At 40.2% G+C, this 25,316-nt stretch overlaps 1 protein-coding gene across 1 annotated transcript in view; it reads right to left on the minus strand.

Annotated features, from left to right (window-relative positions):
• The window catches only part of LOC125917342 (hydrocephalus-inducing protein homolog), a gene marked incomplete at its 5' end in the record, with an annotated part of 107,951 nt that overhangs the window by 19,553 nt on the left and 63,082 nt on the right, over positions 1–25,316 (minus strand). Inside the window, 13 exons of the mRNA XM_049623571.1 lie at positions 3,944–4,165; positions 4,741–4,948; positions 5,367–5,514; positions 8,267–8,432; positions 9,593–9,731; positions 10,220–10,432; positions 11,613–11,820; positions 12,609–12,706; positions 14,956–15,116; positions 17,721–17,939; positions 20,300–20,442; positions 22,177–22,455; positions 22,684–22,786. Coding sequence (XP_049479528.1) covers positions 3,944–4,165; positions 4,741–4,948; positions 5,367–5,514; positions 8,267–8,432; positions 9,593–9,731; positions 10,220–10,432; positions 11,613–11,820; positions 12,609–12,706; positions 14,956–15,116; positions 17,721–17,939; positions 20,300–20,442; positions 22,177–22,455; positions 22,684–22,786 — 2,307 coding nt within the window. The remainder of the gene's footprint in view (positions 1–3,943; positions 4,166–4,740; positions 4,949–5,366; positions 5,515–8,266; positions 8,433–9,592; positions 9,732–10,219; positions 10,433–11,612; positions 11,821–12,608; positions 12,707–14,955; positions 15,117–17,720; positions 17,940–20,299; positions 20,443–22,176; positions 22,456–22,683; positions 22,787–25,316) is intronic.

Raw genomic sequence — 25,316 nt, forward strand, 5'->3', positions numbered from 1 at the left:
GAGTAGTTGCCAGGGGACCTAGATGAAAATACTCGAGGTCCTATCCTTCCTTGCCCCCAAGGGTGGTCATCGGACACAGTTCTGGTCATCAGGATGTAAACAGAAGAAGACAAGAGGATGTCCTATTTTGAATACAGAGGCAAAGTCTTGCTGGGAAAATTTGTCTGTTTACTTGTTTGTGTTTGCCTTTGGGCTCTTGCCTCGTATTTCCATTCTGAATGCAGACATGGGGTTGCAGGTGGGATGGCCACCTTGTGACCAGGAAAGGACAAGAATGAGGTCAAAGGCCCATATGTCAGGGTGAAAAGGGTGGAAAGTTAGAATATGGGTCACCTCTGAATTCTCCATACGATGATACACATGCCTGAGGGGACAGGAACTTACTCTGCTCTTCAAAAACTTTATAATATGAAATTTCTTAAGTTGATAATTGATTTAAAACAAAATATCCACTACTCATTCTAAACATCATTAGAATAAACATAATAGTCATTGGTACAAGATTTCCTAAATGACTTTATAAATTGAAAAACAGTTTCTTATTTAAGGCTTAGGCTTTTAAAGTCTTTGCATTTGGTGACTGATTCCCTGAAAAGGAGTAAAATTGACCACCTTAAACTTTTATGCCAAGTAGAGCAGGAAGGTACTATGACGTGTGATGTTTCTTTTTGCCGTAAGACACAAATGTTCTGAAAAAGACAGTTCTGAAAAGGGATGGCACTTCTCAGGGAAGATGGCTGCAAGCCTGCCCCCGAGTTCCAGGCTCAGAGTTTTACAGCTTTGCTTTTTTCTAATTGAAAAAAAAAAACTTTTTTAGACTGTGCTATGACTTAATGTCCATCTAAATTATGGAATGGCTAGAAACCGACCTTCATTCCAATTGCTGTACCTCCTGGTTAACTGTCAGTTGCCTTCTTCTTAAGGATATGAATAAAAAGACTATGTCTTTTAACTCTGTTGACTGTTGCTTTTGCTGTGCAGAAGCTTTTGATTTTGAGGTACTTCCACTTGTCTATTTTGTTTTTTGTTGCCTGTGCATTTAGTGTCATATCCATGAAGTCACCGACAAACTGTTGTTATGAACTTCCCCCCCGACATTTTCTTCTAGGAGTTCTATGGTTTCAGGTCTTACATTTGAGTCTTTAACCCATTTTCAGCTGATTTTTCGCCATGGTGTAGAAGGGTTCAATTTCATTCTTTTGCATCTGAATATCCAGTTTTCCCAGCACCATTTGTTGAAGACATTCTCCTTTTCCATTGTGTATACTTGGCACCCTTGTCAAAGATCTGTTGGCTATGTGTGTGTGCATTTATTTCTGGGCTCTGTTCTGTTCCATTGGTCTATGTGTGTGTCTCGATGCTGGTACTGTACTATTTTGATTTTGGTAGCTTTGTAATATAGTTTGAAATCAGGAAGTGTGATGTCCCTAGCCTTGTTCTTCTTTCTCAGGACTGATTTGGCTATTTGTGGTCTTTTGTGGTTTCGTATGAGTTGTAGAATTGTTTTTCTGTTTTGTAAAAAAAAAAAAATGCCATTGGGATTTTGATAGGGATTGCATTAAATCTATAGGCGGCTTTGGGCAGTATGGACATTTTAATAATATTAACGCTTCCCATCCATGAACACAGGATATTTTTCATTTGTTGGTGTCTTTAATTTCTTTCATCAGTGTTTTATAGTTTTCAGTATACAAGTCTTTCACCACCTTAGTTAAGTTTATTCCTGACAATTTAATCCTTTTCCATGGTATTATAAATGAAGTTGTTTTCCTAATTTTATGTATTTTTATTTTTTTATTTTTTAAAATTTACATCCAAATTAGTTAGCATATAGTGCAACAATGATTTCAGGAGTGGATTCCTTAATGCCCCTTACCCATTTAGCCCACCCCCCTCCCACATCCCCTCCAGTAACCTTCAGTTTGTTCTCCATATTTATGAGTCTCTTCTGTTTTGTCCCCCTCCCTGTTTTTATATTATTTTTGTTTACCTTCCCTTATGTTCATCTGTTTTGTCTCTTAAAGTCCTCATATGAGTGAAGTCATGATTTTTGTTTTTCTCTGACTAATTTCACTTATCATAATACCCTCCAGTTCCATCCACATAGTTGCAAATGGCAAGATTTCATTCTTTCTGATTGCCAAGTAATACTCCATTGTGTGTGTGTGTGTGTGTATATGTATATATATGCATATATATGTATATATGTGTGTGTGTGTGTGTATATATATGTATATATATGTGTGTGTGTATATATATATGTATATATATGCATATATATATATATACGTATGTATATATATATATGTATGTATATACATATATATATATATGTATATATATATATACCACATTTTCTTTATCCATTCATCTATCGATGGACATTTGGGCTCTTTCCATACTTTGGCTATTGTTGATAGTGCTGCTATAAACATGGGGTGCATGTGTCACTTCGAAATAGCACACCTGTATTCTGTGGATAAATGCCTAGTAGTGCAACTGCTGGGTCGTAGGGTATTTCTATTTTTAGTTTTTTGAGGAACCTCCATACTGTTTTCCAGAGTGGCTGCACCAGCTTGCATTCCCACTAATTTTCTTTTCAGACAGTTTCTTGTTAGTATACAGAAAAGCAACTGATTTTTGTTTGTTGACTTTGTATCCTGCAACTTTATTGCATTATTTTATTAATTCTAAGAGATTTTTTAATGGAATCTTTTGGGTTTTCTACATAGAAGATCAAGTTGTCTGCACACAGGGATTTTATTTTTTCCTTTCTGATTTGGATACATCTTCTTTCTTTTCCTTACCTAATTGCTCTGCCTAGGACTTCCAGTACTCTGTTGAATAGAAGTGGTGAGAGTAGACATCCTTGCCTTGTTCCTGATCTTAGAGGAAGAGCTTTTAGCTTTTCACTGATGAATATGATGGTAGCTGTGAGCTTTTCATATATGGCCTTTATTATGTCGGGGTACTTTCCTTCTAATCCTAGTTTGTTGGGAGTTTTTGGTCATGAATTTTGTCAAATGCTTTTTGCCACTTCTATTGAGATGCTCATGTGACTTTTATCTTTTATTCTGTTAATGTCGGATATAACATTAATTGATTTTTGTATGTTGAACCACCCTTGCTCTGAGGGATAAGTCCCACTTGATCGTAGTGTATGATCCTTTCAGTGTATTGTTGGATTTGGTTTACTGGTATTTTATTGAGGATTTTTACACCTATGTTCATTTGGGATATTGGCCTGTAGTTTTCTTGTGGTGTCTTTGTTTGGTTGTGCTATCCAAAAGAATTTAAATCAGAATTTTGAAGAGATATTAACACTTGTTAATGTTCATGTTCGGTGTAGCACTATTCATAGTAGTCAAGATGTGGAAACACCTAATTGTCCTTCGATGGATGAATAACTAAAGAAATGTGGCATATATACACAGTACAGCTATTTTTCTTGAATAAATGCTCCTAGGATTGTTGCAAGCCTTTGGTTGATTTTGAGAGTTCTAAAAAAGTTGATTTTGCTGTTTGGGTTTTTTTTTTTTTTTTTGCCAGTGTTCTCATCACTGTGGAAGAACACCATAGGACACAGCCATTACTGTGGACATCACAATTCCTTGGTTTTTCATTCAATAGCTTATCTTGGAAAATGTTATACACATTTTGTCTCTCTTGCTTCCTTTCCATCTCCCATCTGTCTCCCTTATTTATTTTAATGGCTGCATGGTATTCTAGTGCATGGATGGTGAACCGCTTTTCAACTGCCACTCACCAGGCACCTCAACTGTGAATGAGGCCTTTATACTAGAGATTATGGGATTATCTCCAACACAACCGCTCTCCAGGAGCTTCTGGCAGAGTGGAGAAGACAAGGAGCACACAGGAGAATTAATCCTTCAAGACAGTGCTGTGAGTGCTTTCAGTGTCTGGCAATATTAAATGGTCTCACCTTGATTCTGAGTTCCAGGCCCTTCAAGACACACTTCTTAAGTGGTTGGAAAGACAAGGTGGCGTGCACACTCTGCCCCACATCCACACTGCCATCAATGGGTGAAAAGTCCAAGTACTGCAGCAGGGCTTTGGGGCCAGATAGCTGTGCCTGGAAGCTGAAGCTGAACTTGCCAGTGTTGATAAAGCTGAGTTCACACTGAACACATTCATTCAACTCCACCTGAGAGACAGAGAACAGAGTAGTATATGGAATAAATGCAAACCATGGTTCTATTCTTTCAGGTCAGGATACATAACACGTTGGGGGAAAATATCCTTTGGGAAATAGGGATGGCAGACGATGTTAGTGAGTTGAGTATCCTTAGCTTAATATGGTCAAGTATTCCAGCCAGAGCTATGAAGTGTTGGGGGCCTCTCATACCTGAAGAGTACGATAGCAATTTAATTCTTAGACCTCCCTCGGTAATCAAACATCCTTCCTGTATGTTTAATACAAGCATTGTTTCCTTCCCTACCATCTCTCTACCCCTGAAAAATAAAACAAGAAATGTTTTCACATTAAGACTATATATATTTGGAGGATGGAGCTGCTCCTGGCATGTTTCTGTTCTCCTGGTCTGTCTGGCATTTGAAACAGTGAGATTCAGCTAACATTCACTTATACTGCCATTCCCAGTTTGGGTGGACACACACACACACACACACACACACACACACACAGATAGAAACAGAGAGAGAGAGAGAGAATGAGAGAGAGAGAGAGAGAGACATATCAGTGCTCTCTCACACTCTTACCTCATAGAAGTTGATAATGGTAGTCTGGTTGGGAGTCAGGGGAGTAATCAAGCCAGTCCTGTCCTTGCATTTGACCTCTGCATTCATACTGTAGCCCTCAGCCTTGACATTTAAGGTCAGAGGGTGGGCTTTCTTTTTCACATTGCAGATCAAATTAAAGTTCACATCTCCTTCCTGCTTTGGTGTGAAGAAAATATCAATTGGGAACCTGGTTGGGGAAGAAGACAGCAGATTAGCTGACTAGGCCAACCTGCTAAAACCTGCTAAAGAATATGAGCCCAGTGGATTGGCACACACTATGAGGAAAGAGTATCACCACCTCAAATTATGATGAGTTTTGAAGGTTTGCCAGACACGGTAGGGCACTGCCTTATGAGTTCACAAATATAGTAGATATCAAGGAAAAGAATATAAGCATGAGAGAAAATATTGAGAAAAAGGGCTTAAAGTTCTCAGGGCTTTACAATTTATCAGGAAAATGAACAATGAGAAATAGTAGGACAGAGATGGGATTGTTAACATTAATCTCGACATGCAGCAGCACTCTGAGGAAAACTTATCCTCCTGGCAGGCCTGGAACCCCTACTACCTTGGGAGGGTGTAGTCCTGGGGAACCTTTTCTTTACCTGGACAGTGGTGGGATCCAACCTTCCATGGGACATATGACCAGGTTGTTGCTGAAACCTTCAGAATATCGGGAGTTGTCTTGGAAGGCAAAATGGAACCCCTGCTCCTCCTTGTTGATGATATGCACGGTCTCCCTGGCTTCTCTGCCTGAGGAGGAAACATCAGCCCTCAGTGAAGACCTCATACCTGCTCCTAAAGTATCTGGGCAGATACTGCTCCTCAGGCAAGAGGAAACCTCCTTAGAAGAAATCCTTCAACTTCTTTTCTCTCTTTTCCCAAGCTCTTCAGTCTTTGACCACCTCTCTTCCTTCCTTCTGTTCTACAAGTGACCTTCCTACCCAGGAGGATTCCACTTCTTCCTTCTAGAACTTTACTCTATCAATTGCCTGCTGCTGCTAGGTGGCTCCTCTGCCTTGGTCACAGCTGTCCTAGGTGATTCTGATGATACTATTTTCTCTCCTTGTTCCTTTGCACCCAATGCCTTCCTAGTTTTGTCAATGAGGGCCTCGCCGTCCCTAGTCCCTAGTAGGCCCCTTAACTCAGTCCCAATCTTTGTAAATAGTCCCTGCATTGAACTCTTTTGCATCAGAGCTCAGGAATGTCACGAGGGTCCTGACAGGGCCCTAATACATTTTCTGTCACTATCTTGCCTTTTCTTACTTTCCTTGACTATTGTACAACATTTGTTTTTTTCCACATAAACTTTAGAATCGTTTTATCCAATATCTCCCCACCCCCAATCCTTTTGGGATTAAGGTTGCCAGATTTAGTAAGTATACATATATTTTTTAGTATAAGTATGTCCCAAATATTGCATGGGACATACTTATCCTGACATAAAAAAAACTTACTCATTGTTATCTGAAATTCAAAATTGACTGTGCATCCTGTATTTTATCTGGCAATACCAGTTGGGACTCTGCTTGGAACGTGATTGCATTTGCATTTAATTTTGAGAGAACTGGTAAATGTTCAAATCTTGTTTTGGGAGCATTTTAATAAGATTTTATAGTTTTATTCATATAGATCCTGTGCTTTTCTTGTTACATTTATCCTTAGATATTATATAGGTTTTGTCAATATTGAATGGATTTTTTTTGTTTCTGTTTCTAGGTGCTTATTGCTAAAAGAAAGAGAAACTATTGATTTTTACATAATTGTCTTGCATCCAGTCACTTACTAAATTATCTTGTTGATTCTAGTGGTTTGTTTTGCTTTTCTCTTGAGCCTCTTGAGGTTTTCTATGTATGAGGTCACCAGCAACAGCAAATGAGATAGTTTTGTCTCTTTTCCCCTACTGCTTATGCCAATTACTGAATTTTCTTGTTTTATTGTATTTGCTAAACCACTAAGAAAGTATTCAATAATAACAAGCATCTTTTCCTAATTCCTGATTTTAACTGCAGCAGTTTTAGTAGTTTATTACAAGATAATATTTGCTTCTTAATTTTGGTTAGTCTTCTTTATTTAAGTTTTTCCCTCTATTCCTATCTTACTGTTAAAATTTCTGTTGAGAATGTCTGATAAATTTTAGCAATCACTTTTTAGTGTACATTCATATCATTCATTACATGGTTGTTCTTTAATCTGTTGATATAATCATACTAAAATGCACCACTGTTACATTCCTAGATCAAATTCTGTTTGTCTTGCTGAACTTATTTGTTTATTCTATTCTATTATTTTTTAATTCCAGTTATTTAACATACAGTGTTATATTAGAGTCGTGTACAATATGGTGATTCAACACTTCCATACATCACCTGGTGCCCATCACAAGTGTACTCCTTAATCCCCACTACCTATTTCATCGTCATCCCTCTACCCTCCTCCCCTCTGGTGAACATCAGTGTGTCTTCTATATAGTTAAGACTGCTGTTATTATTCTTATGCTAACTTGCCCACTTATTTGTTCAAAACCTTCCAAAACACCATACTCCTCCCACCTACTTATATTTATCAGTATAAGAAATGTATGGAAGTATTACATAAAAAAACTGTTAATGTGGTTTCCTTTGATGGAAAGGATGGATGGAGAGACATTAAAAATTTCCTTATATAACAGAATTATTGACTTATTACAAGAATATTACTTGTCTAAATATAAAAATCTAATGAGTTACTAAAATATATTCTGGCTTTAGTTATATTTTACACACACACACACACACACACACACCCCACATCCATGTGATAAGGGACCTGGCAATCACTTCCTTTATTTCCTTCAGGTCTCTGATCAAATGTTACTTCCCCATTGCCTACTGGCATTCTTTGTCCTCCATACCCTGCTTTATTTTTCTTTACAATACTTATTAACATAGACATGCTGTATCTTTTCTTTTTTGGTAGTCTACTTCCTATTACTAGAATGTAACCACCATGAGGGTGGGGACTGTGGCTTTATCCATGGCATTCTCAGCTCACAAGAGAGTGCCTGGGTCACACAAGGGGCTTAGTAATATTTTGTTGAGCTGAATGAATGCATGAAAGGATGGCAGAGAAATCTGACCACTGTGACTCATACTGAGAGGCATACAAATACAGCCCATGCTCTGAGGCACATACAAGTAAGATGGGGATAACATGAGCCTCTGGAAATGAACATAGGCACTCCAGGCCTTCAAGGAATCTAACAAGTGTGATTTGTAGCAAGTCTCCTAAATTTCCTTAGGTTATTAACGTGTGGGTTTAGAAGATACCTGATGGAAATCAGATTGAAAGACAAATAATTTACGGCTTTGTGAATAGTGATAGAAGACCTCTGACATGCTTCTGGAAGGTACCAGAAAAAGTTCCCCACCCAAGTCTGCTCCCAGAGCTCATTGTGGGGTCAGTCCTACCCCTTCCCCTGAGAGGTCATGCCAAGTCTAAACATAAACCAACAGGGCAGCCTTACCAATGAGGAGACAACTGAAGTTGAGATGTGACTTGTCCAGATTGATGAGAGGGTCGGTGGCTTTGCCTACCAGAAGGAAAGGGACTGTGATGTTGTGTTCAGGGATTAAGAAAGTCCAGAAGGCTTCTGTGATGTCCAGATGGAAAGGCGTGAACTGGAAGACAATCTAAGAAGACCATTTGGAAAAGAGTGGTAAAGACATTTCTGTTTGCATACTCCACATGCCATTGGAGGCTTACTGGTGCTGGGGTTACAATGGTTGGCATTACCAGGTCATCTCCACCTTTCTACTGTCTACCTTTCTACTGTGAAGGCATGTGATTTTGGCCGTTCCAGCAATATCAATGTCTTTTTGCCCTGCCACAGGTCCTCCTAAGGAGGTCCAGCCCGATCAGAGCCTCTGATGGCTGTGCTGCCATATTTCACACCATGTCTTTGTTTGACATGTAAAAATAGAGAGATTTCAATAGAAATATGGAATTTTGGCTTTTCGCAAAAAGTTTGGGAGAACTGGCAACACTGGCAACTTGTCTGTGTGGTGGTCATCTGACAGAGAAGCACTATCGCCAGCTGGTGCTGGTGCTCAGCAGTCCCTATCATTGTCCCCTTGGCTTGCTCCATTCATTTGTGTGACCTCCCTGAAAGCATTTGAATGCATGATTTCTGTTTCATGAATTTATTTCTGCCTCCAAGATTCTCTGCAGAACTTACAGGATACAGGCCCATAGATCTGTTTTGGCCAGTGAGATCACATTTTTTTAGGTATGACTCTGTACCCTGTACCACTGTGTAAACACGAGGACTACACTGTGGGACATGACTCACTTTTCTGTTTTACCCTTTGGCCCGACCAAGTAAAAATACATCTGTATCCTTTTACTGCTGTTAGTCCCTCGGGAAAAAATAAGTCTTCAGAGAGTAATCTATGAGTCCTACAGTCTGCAGGTATTAGTATCCAGCTCCTCTTTCCTGCTTAATAATTTCAGTTTTTTAAAACTGCAAATACTAGAACTTTTCACTTCTCTACAGCCACCCAAGAGAGCTCAGTTCTGTCTTGTTCATGAGGATTGCCTAACATATATGCCACTCAAGAAATACTTGTTGATTGATGCACCCTTAGGCTGTCCTCCCTCACTCTATGGTCTACAGCACACTTGCTATGCAGAAGGGGAGAAGATGATCAATGCCCTGAGTCAAGTGGTCCTGATTCTCTCTCTCTCTCTCTCTCTCTCTCTCTCTCTCTCTCTGTCTCTCTGTCTCTCTCTCTCTCTCTCACACACACACACACATACACACACACACACACACACACACACACACACATACCTCCGCTTTCTTTTCAGGGTGGATGAAGCCCTTCTCTGTAAGGCATGTGAAGGCTGGAGGGTTCTGGAGACTTTCAGTTTCTTCAGAGATCCAAGAGAAGGAGTAGGTGCTATTAGTTGGGTTCAGGATTGTAAAAGTCCTGGCCGAGGGGGAAGAATTGACAGCAGAGAGTGAAATGGGGGTTGAAGAATTAGAGAAACTTTCTTAGGACCTTCCCTAGCACAGTCCCCCTATCTAGGAATCAGGACTTGTCTGCATACTCTATTACCACAGAAATGAAAACTGCACTTCATTTGGCGGGGGGGAGGGGCAAACTATGGCTAGAGTTCTGGACTTTGGAATAATGACATCCAGGGCCCTTCTGTCCCAATGACCGACCCTCTGTGGTTAAGGTGGGGGTCAGGGATTACATTTTTATGTCTCCCATATTTCCCCAGTGTCAAAACTAAGGAGACAAAATTCAGCTTCCTTACTATAGACTTCCTTACTATGGACTTCTCTAAAGTCCAACCCCAATATTTCAAACCTGCTTCTAGGAATTAGCCTCACTGACTTCTCTGAATTCTTCCTCTAAGTTCTTTAGAAGAACTCACTGATAAGAACCAATGCAAACCATAAGCAACTTACCGGATATTCTTCCCTCCTATGCCCACGCTGGTGAACTCAATCACCCGGGTGTTTGAATCTAGAGCCACACCAGAAGGTCCTCGGAGATCTGGGTTGCGCCGATGACCACTGATGTAGTCTGAGTGTTTTAGGTCAAAATGGCAGAAGGGCAAAAGGCTCCGCCCTTTTGCTGATAGGACTGGGCCTTGCTCTCCAGGTGGCAGGTTGGGAATCCTGTAAGGATAAGATTATTCTTATTTATTTTTAGATGAATCACCACTTCCTTAGTTGGTTGGAAATGAATATTATATCCACCAGAATGTGAGCTCCATGAAAGCAGAGACTGGGTCTATCCTGGTCAACAACATAATATAAATGCCTTGAATAGCGCATGATACATAGTAAGTGTTCATTCATGAACTGTTGAGTGGATGAATGCATGAATGGGCTGAGTATGAGGAGGATGAATTCTGGTTCTTTCTCTGTATCTAAGTATGGCCCCAAGTTATTCCCTCCAGCAGTGGTGAGAAATTTTCCCTGCTATAAAATGAGCACAGAGTCTTGCCCTCTGGGCCCTCTCACAGGCATCTAGTGGGGTATGAAAACTGACACAGAAATTCTAAACGAGTATCCTGAGCTCCCTGGAGAAAGTGAACTGGATGTAAGTAGACCTCTAGTCCCAGCACCAAGCTTAGGCCCAGGTGTGTGACGGGTCCCTGCAGTGTAATTGCAGGGGCTCCACAAGGCTTTTATGGCTCACATAGGTCTCTGCCACCCCATACCATGTTTTACACAATTCCTCTGTAAGGTAAGTGTTCTGTATGGATCTTTCATGGGAGTGGTTAACACATCATGGACTTGCTAAATGTTATTGGATTGGATTTCTTGAATTGGGTCTGGGCCCCTTCTATTCCTCACCTATGTATCAGGTCCACCACCATGGCTATGTAATGTTTATTGTGCTTATTATGTGCCAGGTACTGTTCTAAGTCTTCACTTGATTTAACTCACTTAATGTTCATGATGACTGTACAAGGTGGGTATTGTTATTTCCATTTTACATATGAGGAGACCAAGTCTCAGAAAAGGTATAAGAAAGTTTTCCTAAGTTCATATTTGCCCAAGGACTGGAACCTACCTGTCTGTCAGCCATTCTGTTGCTCAGTGGAATCCTGTGTGTGGCTGGGAAGGGCGTAATAGGCAGGAGGAAGAGTCTAGAGAGTGTTGGTGAGTAATACAAAAGAAAAAATTCTCCTTATCTTCTAAATCCTGGCCTTTCTGAATCTTCCCAATGGGAAATGTGACAATCAGGGGGCTATGGAGGGGCCCAGGGCTGGAAAGAATGGTGGTGGTGCTGGGACAGAAGAGAGGGTAGGAGATGTGGAGTTTTGCTCTGGAGAGCACATCTTCTTACTGGCAGAAGAGAATGCTCTCGAAGTCTCCAACTTCCAGCGGGGAGAATTTCACTTTGAGCTTCTGAGTTTTGCCCACAGGCACAATGCCTGAGGCAGGCTCCACAGAGAAGGGCGTGGGGGGAACTTCATTCCAGTGGTCCGTGGCGCTGTCCAGAGTACTGACCGTGTGCAGCGTGCCCTGGCTAATTTGGTCTTTTTGAGAAGAACCTGGGGGCAAAACAGAGAGCCAATGATATTCTCTATTTGCAGTGGGAGGGCAGGTGGAAGGCAGCCCACTCACAGGTCCCTCTGTGGGCTCACCTCTTCCACCAGAAATACTTAGCTTTGGGCACTAAGCGTAAGGGATTGGCTCATATCTCTCACAGGAGACTCATGAAAAATACTTCTATTAATTCTATCAATTTTTCAAAGTTGTTTCCTTTTGGCTCAGGGGGTGGGCCAAAGAGAGGTCTGTGGGTCTTCTGCCTCAAGAATAACGGGCTGTGAATATAATTTTTTGGAGAATCATTGTTTGAAAGTAGGGGTTCACAATCTGGGGGCCCATTTGAAAGGTCTGCGAATCTCCAAAACTGCAACAACAGCAATGAATTTTTGTCCACCAAGTGTTGAGTCTTTTTCCAAGTGCTTCATATATATCACATTCGGTATGGGTGTGTATTTTCCAGGGAGAAAGTTCATAGTTTTCATCAGTTTCTGCAAGGGTCTGTAATCTCCCAAGAGGTTAAGGCCTAAAAGACAAGATTCCTAGGGGTCAGTGACTGGGGTGCTGGCCTAATGGAAGGCTAGGCTCTAGGCTCCAGGCTCCGGGAGGACAGAGGTCAGCTCTTGAGTTTCTCAGGCCTGTTTGGCTCTGCAGACACCATGAAACATTTGCTCTGCTTCTCCTTGGCTACTGAGGGAGCTGTTGGACCAGTGCTCATTTCTCCATGAACAAGGCTCTCCTACTAACTGGGGACTCGGTTCAAGCCCTGGAGTTTTCCTATCATTGTGTTTACCTTGGTTATCTGGCATTGCAAAGCTGACAGCCTTTGCAGTCTCTTCTGAGACCCAATTGAATTCCAGCTGCACGTTTCCTGAATTAGTCAGTTCAAGCCTGCAGATAGATCAGAGAATGGATTTGAGAAATGTGCTGTCGATGATTTTTTTCCTGTCTACACATCATCTATACTGTTATTTTAAGTTGTCACTGTGTTTCTTAAACATTTCTTCAAAAGGCAAGTTTTAAGCATTTTGTCTGACATCATGCATTTGCTGTGCTAGTTATATCTCCTTCTAAAACACTATTTACTATTAAAAGTAAAAATATTCAAATGTTTAGCACTTTAAATCATCTGGCACAGTACCAGCACCCTATGCAATGAGCTCTCAGCATGAGTTTGCTATAATTCTGAAAAATTCCCACAAGAGAGGAATCAAAATGTGTTTTCCATGACAGTACTTTCTTTAGGTGCAAATTCCAGTCCCTCCCTTACTGAAACATCTCCCACTGGAAACAATGTCCCTGTGGTCGGAAGCCATTTGACCCCTGCCTGAGATTCCTTCATTGACTGAGACTTGTCTCAAATTCTGAATGAGTAGAGACTTTTCTTGCCTCAAGTTTCCCTGCATATAAGACAAGAACCAGGAAATAGAAGCTTTTTCTGGAATCATTTTTAAACTTGATCACAATCACAGCAGAAGGATGAGGCCTTGATACAGGAAAATGATTGTGTTAGAGAAGAAAACACAAATGTCTTACTAGTTTTAGTGAAGTAGTTGGAGTTGAGTTTGGAGGGGGGTGTAGGTCTAGGGGAGGGTGTAAGGATCAGATCTCCACTATTTGGTCCAGGTAGACTGTGCAGGTATGCCCAAAGTCAAGGGCTTTGACCTCAGGGGCTTATGTTTATTGTGTAAAAGTATGAGCACTGGCCACTATCCTAAAGACAATATTTATAAAGTGGAGAAATCTTGGTGGTACAGAATACTCTTGATAAAAAAGTTCTTAGTTCAGACTGGAGTTGGCAAACTTTTTTGTTGTTGTTGTTGCAAAGGGCAACACAGCATATGTTTTTTGGCTTTGCATACCATCGGTGTTTGTAGTAACTACTCACTCTGCTGTTGTAGTACCAAAGCAGCCATAGACAACACATAAATGAATTTATGTGGCTGTGGGTCAAAAGAAACTTTATTTACAACAATAGGCAGCTGGTTGGATTTGGTCCTCGGGCCATAGTTTGCCAACCCCAGCTTTAAGTGAAATGGCTATCAACAGAAGGTACCACTTCCTCCCTTATTTCTTTTGGTTCTATGATAATTTGAAAACTTAAAGTGTAACAAATGCAAACTGAGTTGAACAAGTTAATTACCAATTTTTACAAAGTTGAAATGTCAGTGGTTTACATTTTTGTGCTCGTAATTCTCAAAGAATGGTCTTTCTCTGTCTTTGCATATGCTGCTTTCTCTGTCTAGAAGGCCCCTTTTTCTCACTTCCTCACCTGGCTATCTCCTAATCATCCTGTAGAATGGGCACTGCTTCATCTGGGAAGTATTCCCTGATATTCCATCTGCTTCAGGTACTCTCACAGCATACACAGGACACCATATTGCAACCACCTATTTTCACCCATTCCCCCCATGAGCTCTTTAAGAGGGGGACCCATGACATCCTTATATTCTTGTATGTGAGTTAACATAACCCTTTTCCTTCTAAGGACAATTTTGACTTTGAATAAATTTTCTAGCTGTTTCCCTGGAAACCTGATAAAGGAGAAATATCAGCTGTATTATTAGGCAACATTGTTTAGAGTTACATGACCCCTAATGGGTAAATTGCATCTGGTCTGGAGGGAATTATGATTCCCTGGAGGGAAGCCATAGCTTTGGGGTTCTGTGAGTGTAGTGACTCTTGTAATTGGGCATGTCTCTTATAAGGATCATGGAAGCTATACCTATGGGGTGCTTATGAGGAGTATTGGCTTCTGTTGGTTGTGGGGCTTCTGAGCTAAGATGGACCCATTCCCACTAGTGTGGATATTGTCACCTGGAGTTGGAGAGAAAAGAATGGTTACTGGGTGGTGGTGTGGACTGCTTCAAGGACCATCCCTACTGAAGCTGATGGCCGGATGCTGCCCTCCTGGTGGACTGTGTTTCCTGGCCTATATCTTGATTTCAGGTGTGAACTTTAATAGCTCTGTGGATCTGAATGTTTCACTGCATCCCTAGAGTTCCTCTGGTGCATGCTACATAGCTATGATGCCTGGTATATGCTGTCATAAACAGTGATTAAGTATTTGATAAAGGAATAGGCAAATGATGAAATGAAAGAACTTCTCTGTGAGTGCTGGGGGGCTTTCAAAGACTCACTCAAACACTCGGGTCTGGTAAACCAGTGTTTCTTTAAAGTGCACATTGCTTGTTTCGCATTGATATGAAGCAAAATTCACATTGGCACTGATCTGAAGATGCAGTTCTCGGTAGTTTTCTTCTACTACTGAGTGAACAGGCTCAGGATCCGTCTCTATCACCTGTAACAAAGGCAGAGCTAGCTGACTCAGAAGAATAAAGGGGTAGGCGGTAACAGTATTTTACCCATGCAAATTAACACCAACTTACAGAATAAATGATTCCAGTTCCAGAATAAATGATTAAGGTAAACCTAAAATGACTCCTATATGGGAAAGGAAACAAATTACTAAGAGCATCAGGACTACAGAGATATTAGTTTGGGGGTTAGATGGACTATAAAGAAGGTAGAGGAAAGGAAATAATAAAATTAGGAACAGATATTAATGAAATAGAAAATAAATTGAGAACAGAGAGGACTAATAAAGCCAAATGATGTTTATGTGGAATGACTTAAAAAGTCTTCAGGGCGATTGATCAAGAAAAAAATGAGTAAATAAAAATAACTGATATCAAAAATTAAAAAGAGGACACTACCACTGATCCTATAGATTTAAACAGATGATAGGAAAACATTATAAATAACTTTATGAAAATACATATGAAAACTTAGTTGAAGGGCAAATTCATAGAAAAATAACTTAATAAAATTGACTCAAGAAAAAATAAAAAACCTGAGGAGTCCTAATAGTATTAAAGAACTAAATGGTAGTAAAAAAAAAAAAAAAAGTTAAAAAAGACCTAAATAAATGTACAGATAAAACTCACTAATAGAAAGGACGAATTAATATTGTAAAATTGTTAATCCTTCCTAAATGGACTTACAGATACAATCCAATTCCAATCAAGTTTCAATCAGGGTTTCCACAGAAGTTGGTAAGTGGATTCCAAAATTAGATAGAAAAATAAGGGACCAAGAATAATGAAAATACTTCAGAACAAAACAGTATGGGAGAGGGACTTCCCTTGGAAATATCAGGACTGATTATGAAGCTATGGAAATTAAGGCAAGGTAAAACTGGCATAGGGATAGACAAATTGACAATGAAGTAGAATACTGAGACAAGAAACATACCAGGCATATATGAAATTTAGATGATAAGGGAGTCATGGCAGATCACTAGGAAACAGAAGGGCTAAACAAAAAAGGGATTTGGTCAGGTCATGGAAAACCATTAAATTGGATCTTTGCCTCACACCATACATAAAATCCAGGTGGGCCAAGAGCTTAAATACAAAAAGCAAAATTCTTAAACCAAAAAAAAAAAAAAAAAAAAAGAATATTTTTCTTCCCTGGTAGAGAAGAGTTTTAAAAAGAAGACACACACACACACAAAATATGTAAAAGATGAGATTAATAAATTTTGCTATATTAAAAATAAGAATATTTTTTGTTCATCAAAAGATACATCAAAGAAAGTGAAAAGATATGCTATAAATTTGGTGAGGACATTTGGAGTCAAATAATAGGAAGGAATAGTAAACTTTATCAAAAATAAAGTAACTCATACAAAGAACAGGCATCATAATTGAAAACTAGGCAAAAGGCATATAAGAGATGACTAGTAAGGCCATGAAGTCATTCATATTCATCTTTACCAGTGGTTAGGGAAATGCAAAGTAGATCCCAAATTAGACCATTTCCCATTCATTTAAGTGAAAAAAATCACGAAGTCTGGCAATGCCAAGTTGTGTAGAGAATGTGGATCAGTAAGATCCCTCTGCCAATAGGAGTGTGCATAGGTACAGTGACTTTGGAAAACACAGGCATTATCTTGGAAAGCTGAAGTTCACATATCTTATGACTCAGCAATTCCACTTCTAGGAATATAAACTTTTGCAATTGAATACCATTTGACATGAATAATAATGTTCACAGCAACACTGTACACAATGGAAAACACCAAATAATTTTCAAAAGAAGAATGGATGATAAGTAATAATGAAATTTTATATAGCAGTGAAATGGGTACACTATAGCCACATGAAACAATATGGATCACAGGCAGTAACCGTTTTTTAAAAACTAAAGGTTAGAAACTACAACAAAACGGTATGCCTTTTAGAATGAGCACTGGGTGTTGTATGGAAGCCAATCTGACAATAAATGATATTTAAAAAATAGAATGTATAGGTTGAAAAAGAAAGAAAAACTAAAAATCAAGGGAATGAGTAAACAAGATTCAGGATCGTGATTATGTCTAAGAGGGAGGCAGGGGGATGGAATGGGTGAGAAGCACACAGGTAATTCATGTTCTACTTCCTACACTGAGTGTGAGTTCATCTCTGTTTATTACATTATTAAAAGAAACCAGCCAAAGACTAGTTGAAAGAGGGACACGCATGGACCAAAGATGAGATTCTGTCATGAACCAAAGATTATAACTAATCAAATTCCGGACACAGACAGAAAAAGGGAATAGCTGAAAGTCTAACCATGATGCTATTGATGGTGAGAGAACTTGCTCCATGAGGCATCCAGACTTAAACTAAAGCGGTTTGGGTCAAGATGTGTGGGCTGCATGGCTGGCAGGTGGCATGCTTGCCAGTTCAGTTTGTCACTTCTGAAATCAAGGTCAAATCAAGGTCATGTAGAATGGGAAACAAACTTTTTTTTTTTTTTTGTTCCATGAAGGAAGGAAATGATGAGACACTGAACCGGAGAGCAGCAGGCACCACCAGCCACGGCAGGCCTGGTCAGATTTGTACCTGATGTCCCCACTCACCTTTCGTTTTGCAGCGAAAGAACCGGGTGTGTTTCTGAGCACATCCACCCACTTGACTGTGCGCATGCGGTCATCCCAATCAGGGACCTGGTCTGCAGGGAGCTGAAACATGATCCTGGAGAGCTTGCACTTGACCCCCATCTTCTTCAGATTGATGGGCACTTCGGACTTCATGGTCACTACTATGTCCTTAGCACACCCAGGGTGAAGGTGGCCGATCTGCGGAAGAGCCCGATATTAGTATTTTTGGGAATCTGAGCTTGAGGACTTTTTATACTTGATGGTGACGTTCCAGAGAAGGGGTAGAGCCAAAAATCTTGGCAAAAAATGCAGCATTCACACCTGTATGTGTAGATTGTCTTAAATATCTACAAGAGATTCTTAGATAGAAATATGATAGTAAAAGCAGCTAATATTTATTAAACTGTTCCTTGCCTCAGGCACTGTTCTAAACCTTTACACAGTTCTAATCCATTCAACAACACTGTGAGATGTACAGCTATTACTCCTATTTTACAGGCAAGGAAACTTGTAACTGGCTCGTGGCCATACCATGAATATTGGAAGAGCTGGATTCAGACCCAGACAATATGGCTCCAGGTACCACATTCTTAACTACCTGTGCTTCTTCATCAATATGACCTATATGAATTATAGACCAATGTACACAGTACATTAGCAGTTCTCAGAATGTGGTCTGGTGACCCTTGGGATCCCCAAGACCCTTTCAGGAGTTCACAAGGTCAGATCTACTTTCATCCATCATAATACTAAGATGTTATTTGACTTTTTTATTCTTATTTTCTCATGAGTACACAATGGAGCTTTACAGAGATTACATGACATATGATATTGAAACAGATCAAATGGAGAAGCAAATAGTAGAATCTAGCTATCTTCTATTAAGCCAGATATTAAAGACATTTATAAAACTGCAGAATAATGCCACTCTTCTTACTCATTTTTTATTTTGAAAAATATAGCTATTTTCATTAAAATATGATATTTATATTAACATTAAAGGGTTTATTATTTAAAAATGAATAAATACATGTTTTTAGATATTCTCAGTTTTAATTTCTTAAAAAAATTTTTTTTAAGTTTATTCATTTTTGAGAGAGACAGAGCATGAGCAGGAGAGGGGCAGAGAGAGACAGGTAGACACAGAATCCGAAGCAGGCTCCAGGCTCTGAGCTGTCAGCATAGAGCCCGATGCGAGGCTCGAACTTACGAACCAAGAAATCATGACCCGAGCCGAAGTCAGACGCTCGATCGACTGAGCCACCCAGGCGCCCCCTCTCAGTTTTAATTTCTAATGTGGTAAATGTCAATAGACATAAGTCACATAAAAAACAGCTTTTTGGGGTTCCTTAATAATGTTTAATAAGGTAAAGAAGTCCTAAAACCAGAAGGCTGAGATTCCCTGAAGTATACCAGATAAATGGGAAATCTAGTTTGGTTTAAGGCATAAAATAATTTATGATTTATCATATACAAACACACACGTGTATATATATATATATATATATATATATATATATATAATAGTCCTATCATGTTTCTGACAGATAAAAATATCTCTCCTTCCTCTGGAAAGTGAAGGGTGAATAAAACTTAGTATTCCCCAGGCCACAAATGTGTGTGTGTGTGTGTGTGTGTGTGTGTGTGTGTGTGTGTGGTGAGGGGTATATGCATGTGTGTGTGTGGGGGGGGTGGGTGTATATAAATGGACTGTCTGAAGCTTATCTCTGTCTACTTTAACTGACACTTTACATCCCTCTAGGAAGCAAAACTTCCTGATGGCACTCAAAGATTTAAAGGTGACAAAGTAGGGTCCCCAACTTTCCTTGCTCTATCCCCCTAGAGATCTATGCTTGAATAGCCTTGGTGACTGAAACTGGGCAGAAGGCAGTGGATATATCTGGGTATATGAATTGTCCTGGGAACTCAGCAGCAAACTGTCTATGAAAAGCATCAGGTAGCCAGAGGCTAGGATCTGCTACCACATTGTCTTAGGCCTTGTGTGACTTTGAGCCTTGGCCAGCAACTCATAAAATGTGTGCTGTGAGATGCTGAAAGGGATTCCAGGTAAAATAAAGTTAACTAGATTTTAGTATGCTGAGTGAGAAACAGAAAGATGTAATTTGCAAATGTGCTATATCTCAGTTGTCCACAGAACCCACTACCCCCATCTTAGCTTTCAGTGAGCCACTTTGGCAGGCCTAATGCTCTAACGAACATATACCTTCGGAGACACAGGTCTACAATCTGTGATAGGAAGACCCTAGCCCCTATCCCTATCGACTCTGGGACCTATTTCATCCATAGAGACTTGCATGGAATTCCTCAACTTCAGCCTAGCGACAGTCTCATCAGACCTCGTTCTCTGTTCTTAGACCAGAGGGGACACGGACTGTGTCCTCTGGTACCTGGTCTGAGTAACGGATGGTTCCTGGGCTGTTTCTCAGCTTGAGAGCCATCCATCTCATCCCACACGTTCATGAAGATAGACTGACAGTCAAATTGGGTTTGGCTCACACCTAAGGGAGTCCAGAAAACAGCAGTTGGCTTTCACTTACCTGTGGGGAAAAGCAAACTGTAGCTAAAAGGGGCCATTCAAACCGTATGACATTCGCTTGGCTGTGATTAGTCACTGTGAAGCTCACATTATAGCTGTTTCCGATGTGGCAGTCCCCAAACTGGATGTGGTCCACCAGAGCAGCTATGGACAGAAACAGAAGGTCTGTGAGTCTTCCCTAGCCTCCCCGGGGCTCGCTTTCCTGAGGAGGCAACACTTGAAAGACATGGTGCTTTACCCTCATGCATTCCACCCCCACCGCAGATGATTATCCTGGAAAAGTTGGAGTCACATAGCATAAACTTTCCCTCCTTGGGAAATCTATTAGTCCATCTACCTGTCCGTCTGTCCACCTGTCCGTCCATCCATCCATCCATCCATCATCCACCCACCCACCCACCCACCTTGGCTCTCACCTTCAAGAGAAAATATAGGTCCCCAACTCCATTTATTTGCTGAAACAATACTATTAAGGGTTAAAATAGGATATAATATAAAAGCCCTTGTTAAACTTGAACCATAGATAAATGATGAGTAATTTTTAGTATTGCTATGTCCCATACAATATTTTCAGACACACAAATAAAAAAATTACTCATTTATCTGAAATTAAAATTTAAGAGGGACTCCTATATTCTGATTTTCTAAATGTGGTAACCCTATCATAATTATGAAATCTGATTTCTGAGCCAGGGTTCGCTGCTGGCTCCTGCTTGACCCCTGACAAGAGAGATGTCACCTCGTAGCCACACAGAGGGGTGGAACGCCACATAAAGAGGAGTACTGATTTTAAGCCATGTTGTAGAGACTGTCCAATGCTACATTCCAGGATTATAATCAAGCTCCTAGAAAAACTATGAGCATGTGTTTATAACTCACTTCATACCAACTAGCCACACAATTAGGTTGCCTAACAAATGCATTTTGATAATAATGATGAAATAAATTTTCTCCTACCCCAAAGAATATAGTCAGCCAAAAGAAGCTGCAGTGCTTGACAGACAGTGGGGAAGCATGTCTGAGCTTTAGTGTATACAGTGTATACAGAAGTCACCTAGGGATCTCGCTATAATGCAGATTCTGCTTCAGTAGGCCTGAAATGCTGGGGTGGTGTCTGCTTCTAACAAGCTCCCAGGTGCTGCTGATGCTGTTGGTTCTCAGAAAGCGCACTGAGTAGTGAGGCTACTGAGAATGATGTTCTAGACGTGGCACAAATCTACACCTTCTTTAATTATACAAGCCCATGACTTCTCTTGGAATATCTGGGATACATGGGTCCCATGAAGCAGACCACGCCAATAGGAGCCAGCTGAGAGATATGAACAGGGACAACTACAGAGAGATATGTGCTCACATAGCTAATCTGGAATTTGAATTTTGAATTTCACTTTTCAGCTAAACTGGAATTAGCTAAAACTATAAGTCCCTGAGACTCTTATACTACTCTTTGGAACTGCAGGGCTCAGCACAGTGCCTGGTACATGCATGCTGATGCTCAGTAAATATTCCTCGAGGGAACACGTGACTGAAGGCATTGTCTGAGCCAGGAATGAAGGAACATACAGTAACAAGGAGAAGATGCTTTCCTAAATCCCCAGGAAGCTGGCTGGCCTGTTATTTAAGCCATGGTGACTGGGTGGCTCAGTTTGGCTTGGGTCATGACCTCACAGTTTGTGTGTTTGAGCCTTGCATTGGGTTTGCGGCTGTCAGCACAGAGCCCGCTTCAGATCTTCTGTTCCCCTTTCTCTCTGTCTCTACCCTGCTCACACCCTCATGCTCAAAAATAAATAAAACAATTTAAAAAATTAAAACAAAAATAAAATAAAATAAAATAACCTGAGCCAACAGTTGTTAATAGCTCATGGCTGTTTTTTTCACCTGTTATCAAGTCTTCCATAGTATTTTCCTCAATGACCTCAGAGATCTCTGGGGCTTCATGGCTGCTGGAAACCAGCAGCCCATGGATGTTGCCCAAGGTGATGTCATCCTCATAACCCTCTCCCACCATGTGGATGTTCGTCTCCTCATACTGATTGTTGATCACTGACAAGTGGATGATGCCTGTCATTCTCCCAACACTTTGGGACTGGAAAATGACATCAAATCCAGCTGTGTCTCCAGGAAGAACCACCAGGGAGGCCGTGTGAGCTTTCTTTGCTGCCAAGATGAGAGAGAGACATGAAATTTAGAACCAGTTTAAAGGAAGAGGTAACCATAAAGATCCGGACTCAAGAGAGGGCAGCTCTAGTGTGGGAATGAGCCTTACCTGCAGAGGCTATTTATGAGGAGACTGGGCCTCCTACTCTGGCTGGATCCTCATCAGTTTCCTAACAAAACAGCTTCTGAAACCCATTGCCCTCTAGAAGCTATACTCCCCCTACCTACCTTTTGCATGTGGTTTGTTTTCCTCTGTGATGTAGATGTAGGAGGTGGTGGGCCACCCTTTCAGAGAGAAGACTCCTAGTTGGTCCCTCAGGTCAACATGCAGCTGGCAGAAGGAAAACAAGGTTGAGTGGTAAGCTTACAGGCTGCTCATGGGTTTTGAGTCTGGATTGAGATACTGTACTGTTTGGGAAGGCACACTAGTCATTGTGCCCAGTGGTCATGTTTTTGAGTTTCTTATTAAAAGGGAGATAAAATAAGTATTAGACCTGGGGAGGAAAAATGAAAGTTTAGTTCAGCCCTTACTGTCCAAGTAAGGAACTGGAGGTCCAGAGAATATAGGTGACTTTCCAGATTACCCAGCTAAGTAGTATCAAAATGGGGTTGCCGAGGCCTCTGCTATTGACAGAGGCGGCTGTAAAATATATACTAGACTAGTAAAATGGAAATGAATACTTGTCATTCTGTGAAGGCTTACATGAATGTGAGTTCCTAAAAATCAGTATCTCCCAGGAACTAATGCATTAGTTACCTGATAGTGTCATATTGAGCAGCCTACCAAGATAAGAAGAAAACCAAAGTGGGTTTCTGATTTACTTGGAGAAAACAGATGTTTTCTAGACCAGTGGAAGCAGTATACCTGCTAAAGCCATGTATCTGCTAAAGATAAAGACATATATCTGATTTTGGGTATAAGAAATCAGTATACAGTTTTAGAAGATAGTAATGCTGGTACCATCATAAACACAATTGAACAATATAAGAAATGAGGCAAAAAGAAGAAAGAAATAGTGACACTACATAGGAAGCTTCTAAGGTAAAAAAATAATTTTATGTGTAGATGTAATCTTAGTAAGAAACTATATGGAGGAGTTATATGGGAAAAAATTGACATAAAAAAGATCTAGGTAAATGGATGGGAATTCTAAATGTTGTTCTTGGCAAAGAGCCTAAATACTCTATAAGTAGAAATTCTTCCTGAATAATTCATAGGATTCCCAATTGGATTTTTTGAGGAATATTATAAAATGATGTCTAAAGTGCATCTCAGAGACTAGATTTGTAAAATTTGTTAATAAAACTTAGAAAAATGGGGAGTGGGTGAGCAGGAATTTATTGACCTAGATGCTAGAACATTTTATAAAGCCACAATAACAGAAACAATGCAGGGTGATGGTAAACTAGGTAATGTGGACTCAAAACAACAACAAATAAGACAACAACATCAAGAACAATAAATTTTTTAAAGCATCACAGAGCTGAGAAGATAATGAGGAATAACCACACCAAGATCTGGGAGAGCATGGGAATCCAGACAGGACAGCCTAAATTTATGGACTGTTTTTGACCTGGACTCAGTCAGGAAGAGGTATGTGGGAGAATGAGCTGTGCTTTTGATGGCCTGTTGGTACTAAGAGGGCAAAAGTCTTGTGACAGGTGGGGTGTTTTCTTTGCAGTAGAAAATCTCAAGCCCTAAAACCAGCTTTAGGTGATGTCCAGTTTCTAGGGTCCCAACGTACCTGGCAGAAGCAAATGAAAATTGTCTTTGAAGAAAAATAACAGCATCCTTAGTCTTATTAGGTCTAAATAACTTTTCAAGTATAATACTCAACACATGATTGAAGATAACCAGGCACACGAGGGGAAAGGACAACATGGGCAAAAATGAGCAGGAATAACAGATATCAGAAACAGACCCACAGGGACTTCAGATTTTGGAATTATCAGGTACAGATGGCAAAATGGTTGTGATCACTATGTTCAAGAAATAAAGCTGAGTCTGCCAATTTCAGCACAAAACTAGAAGTCTTAAGAACTGATTATGCATATTTGAAAAGCAGCCTAAATAGAAATTCTAGAACTGAAAGATATAATAACTTAAGAACTTAGTGGAAGGTTTACTAGTGAATTAGACATAGCTAAAGGCAAAGTTAAAGAAATTATCCCAAGAAATTATGGAGAAGGGAGTGCAGAGAAAAATGGATGGAAAGTAAAGATCACATTAAAAATGAAGAAGAAATGGGGGCGCCTGGGTGGCTCAGCCAGTTAAGCGTTCGACTTTGGCTCAGGTCATGATCTCACTGTTCATGAATTCAAGCACTGCATCAGGCTCTATGCTGACAGCTCAGAGCCTGGAGCCTGCTTTGGATTCTGTGTCTTCCTCTCTCTCTGTCCTTTCCCCACTCATACTGTCTCTCTCTGCCTCTCAAAAAATGAATAAATGCTAAAAAAAATCTTCAAAAAATGAAGAAGAAATGGAGATTTCTCAACACAAAGTGAGAGAATTCACCACACCAGCAGACCTGCGGGGGTATTTCTTCATCAGGTAGCAAAGGATTTCAGATGGAAGGTTGCATATGTAGGAGTGAACAGCAATAAAAAAGATAACTATGTGGATAAATCTAAATAAGCCTTAACTGTATAAACCACAAAACCCAACAATATTAGTCATAACATCTTGTAGGGTTTAAAGTATAGAGGGAATCCAAAGCCTCCCAGAAGTTGTCCCTACTCCATCCTTCTATTTTTATGTTCCACTGTTTGTCTACTATCCCCTGTGTTCTCAAGAAGCTGGGGGCTGACTAGTTCCTGTTTATATATGACACTTTTTTTCCCCTTCTGTTCCTTTGTCTTTC

The sequence above is a fragment of the Panthera uncia genome, unplaced genomic scaffold (genome assembly GCF_023721935.1).
Source record: "Panthera uncia isolate 11264 unplaced genomic scaffold, Puncia_PCG_1.0 HiC_scaffold_173, whole genome shotgun sequence".
Taxonomy (NCBI): Eukaryota; Metazoa; Chordata; class Mammalia; order Carnivora; family Felidae; genus Panthera; species Panthera uncia.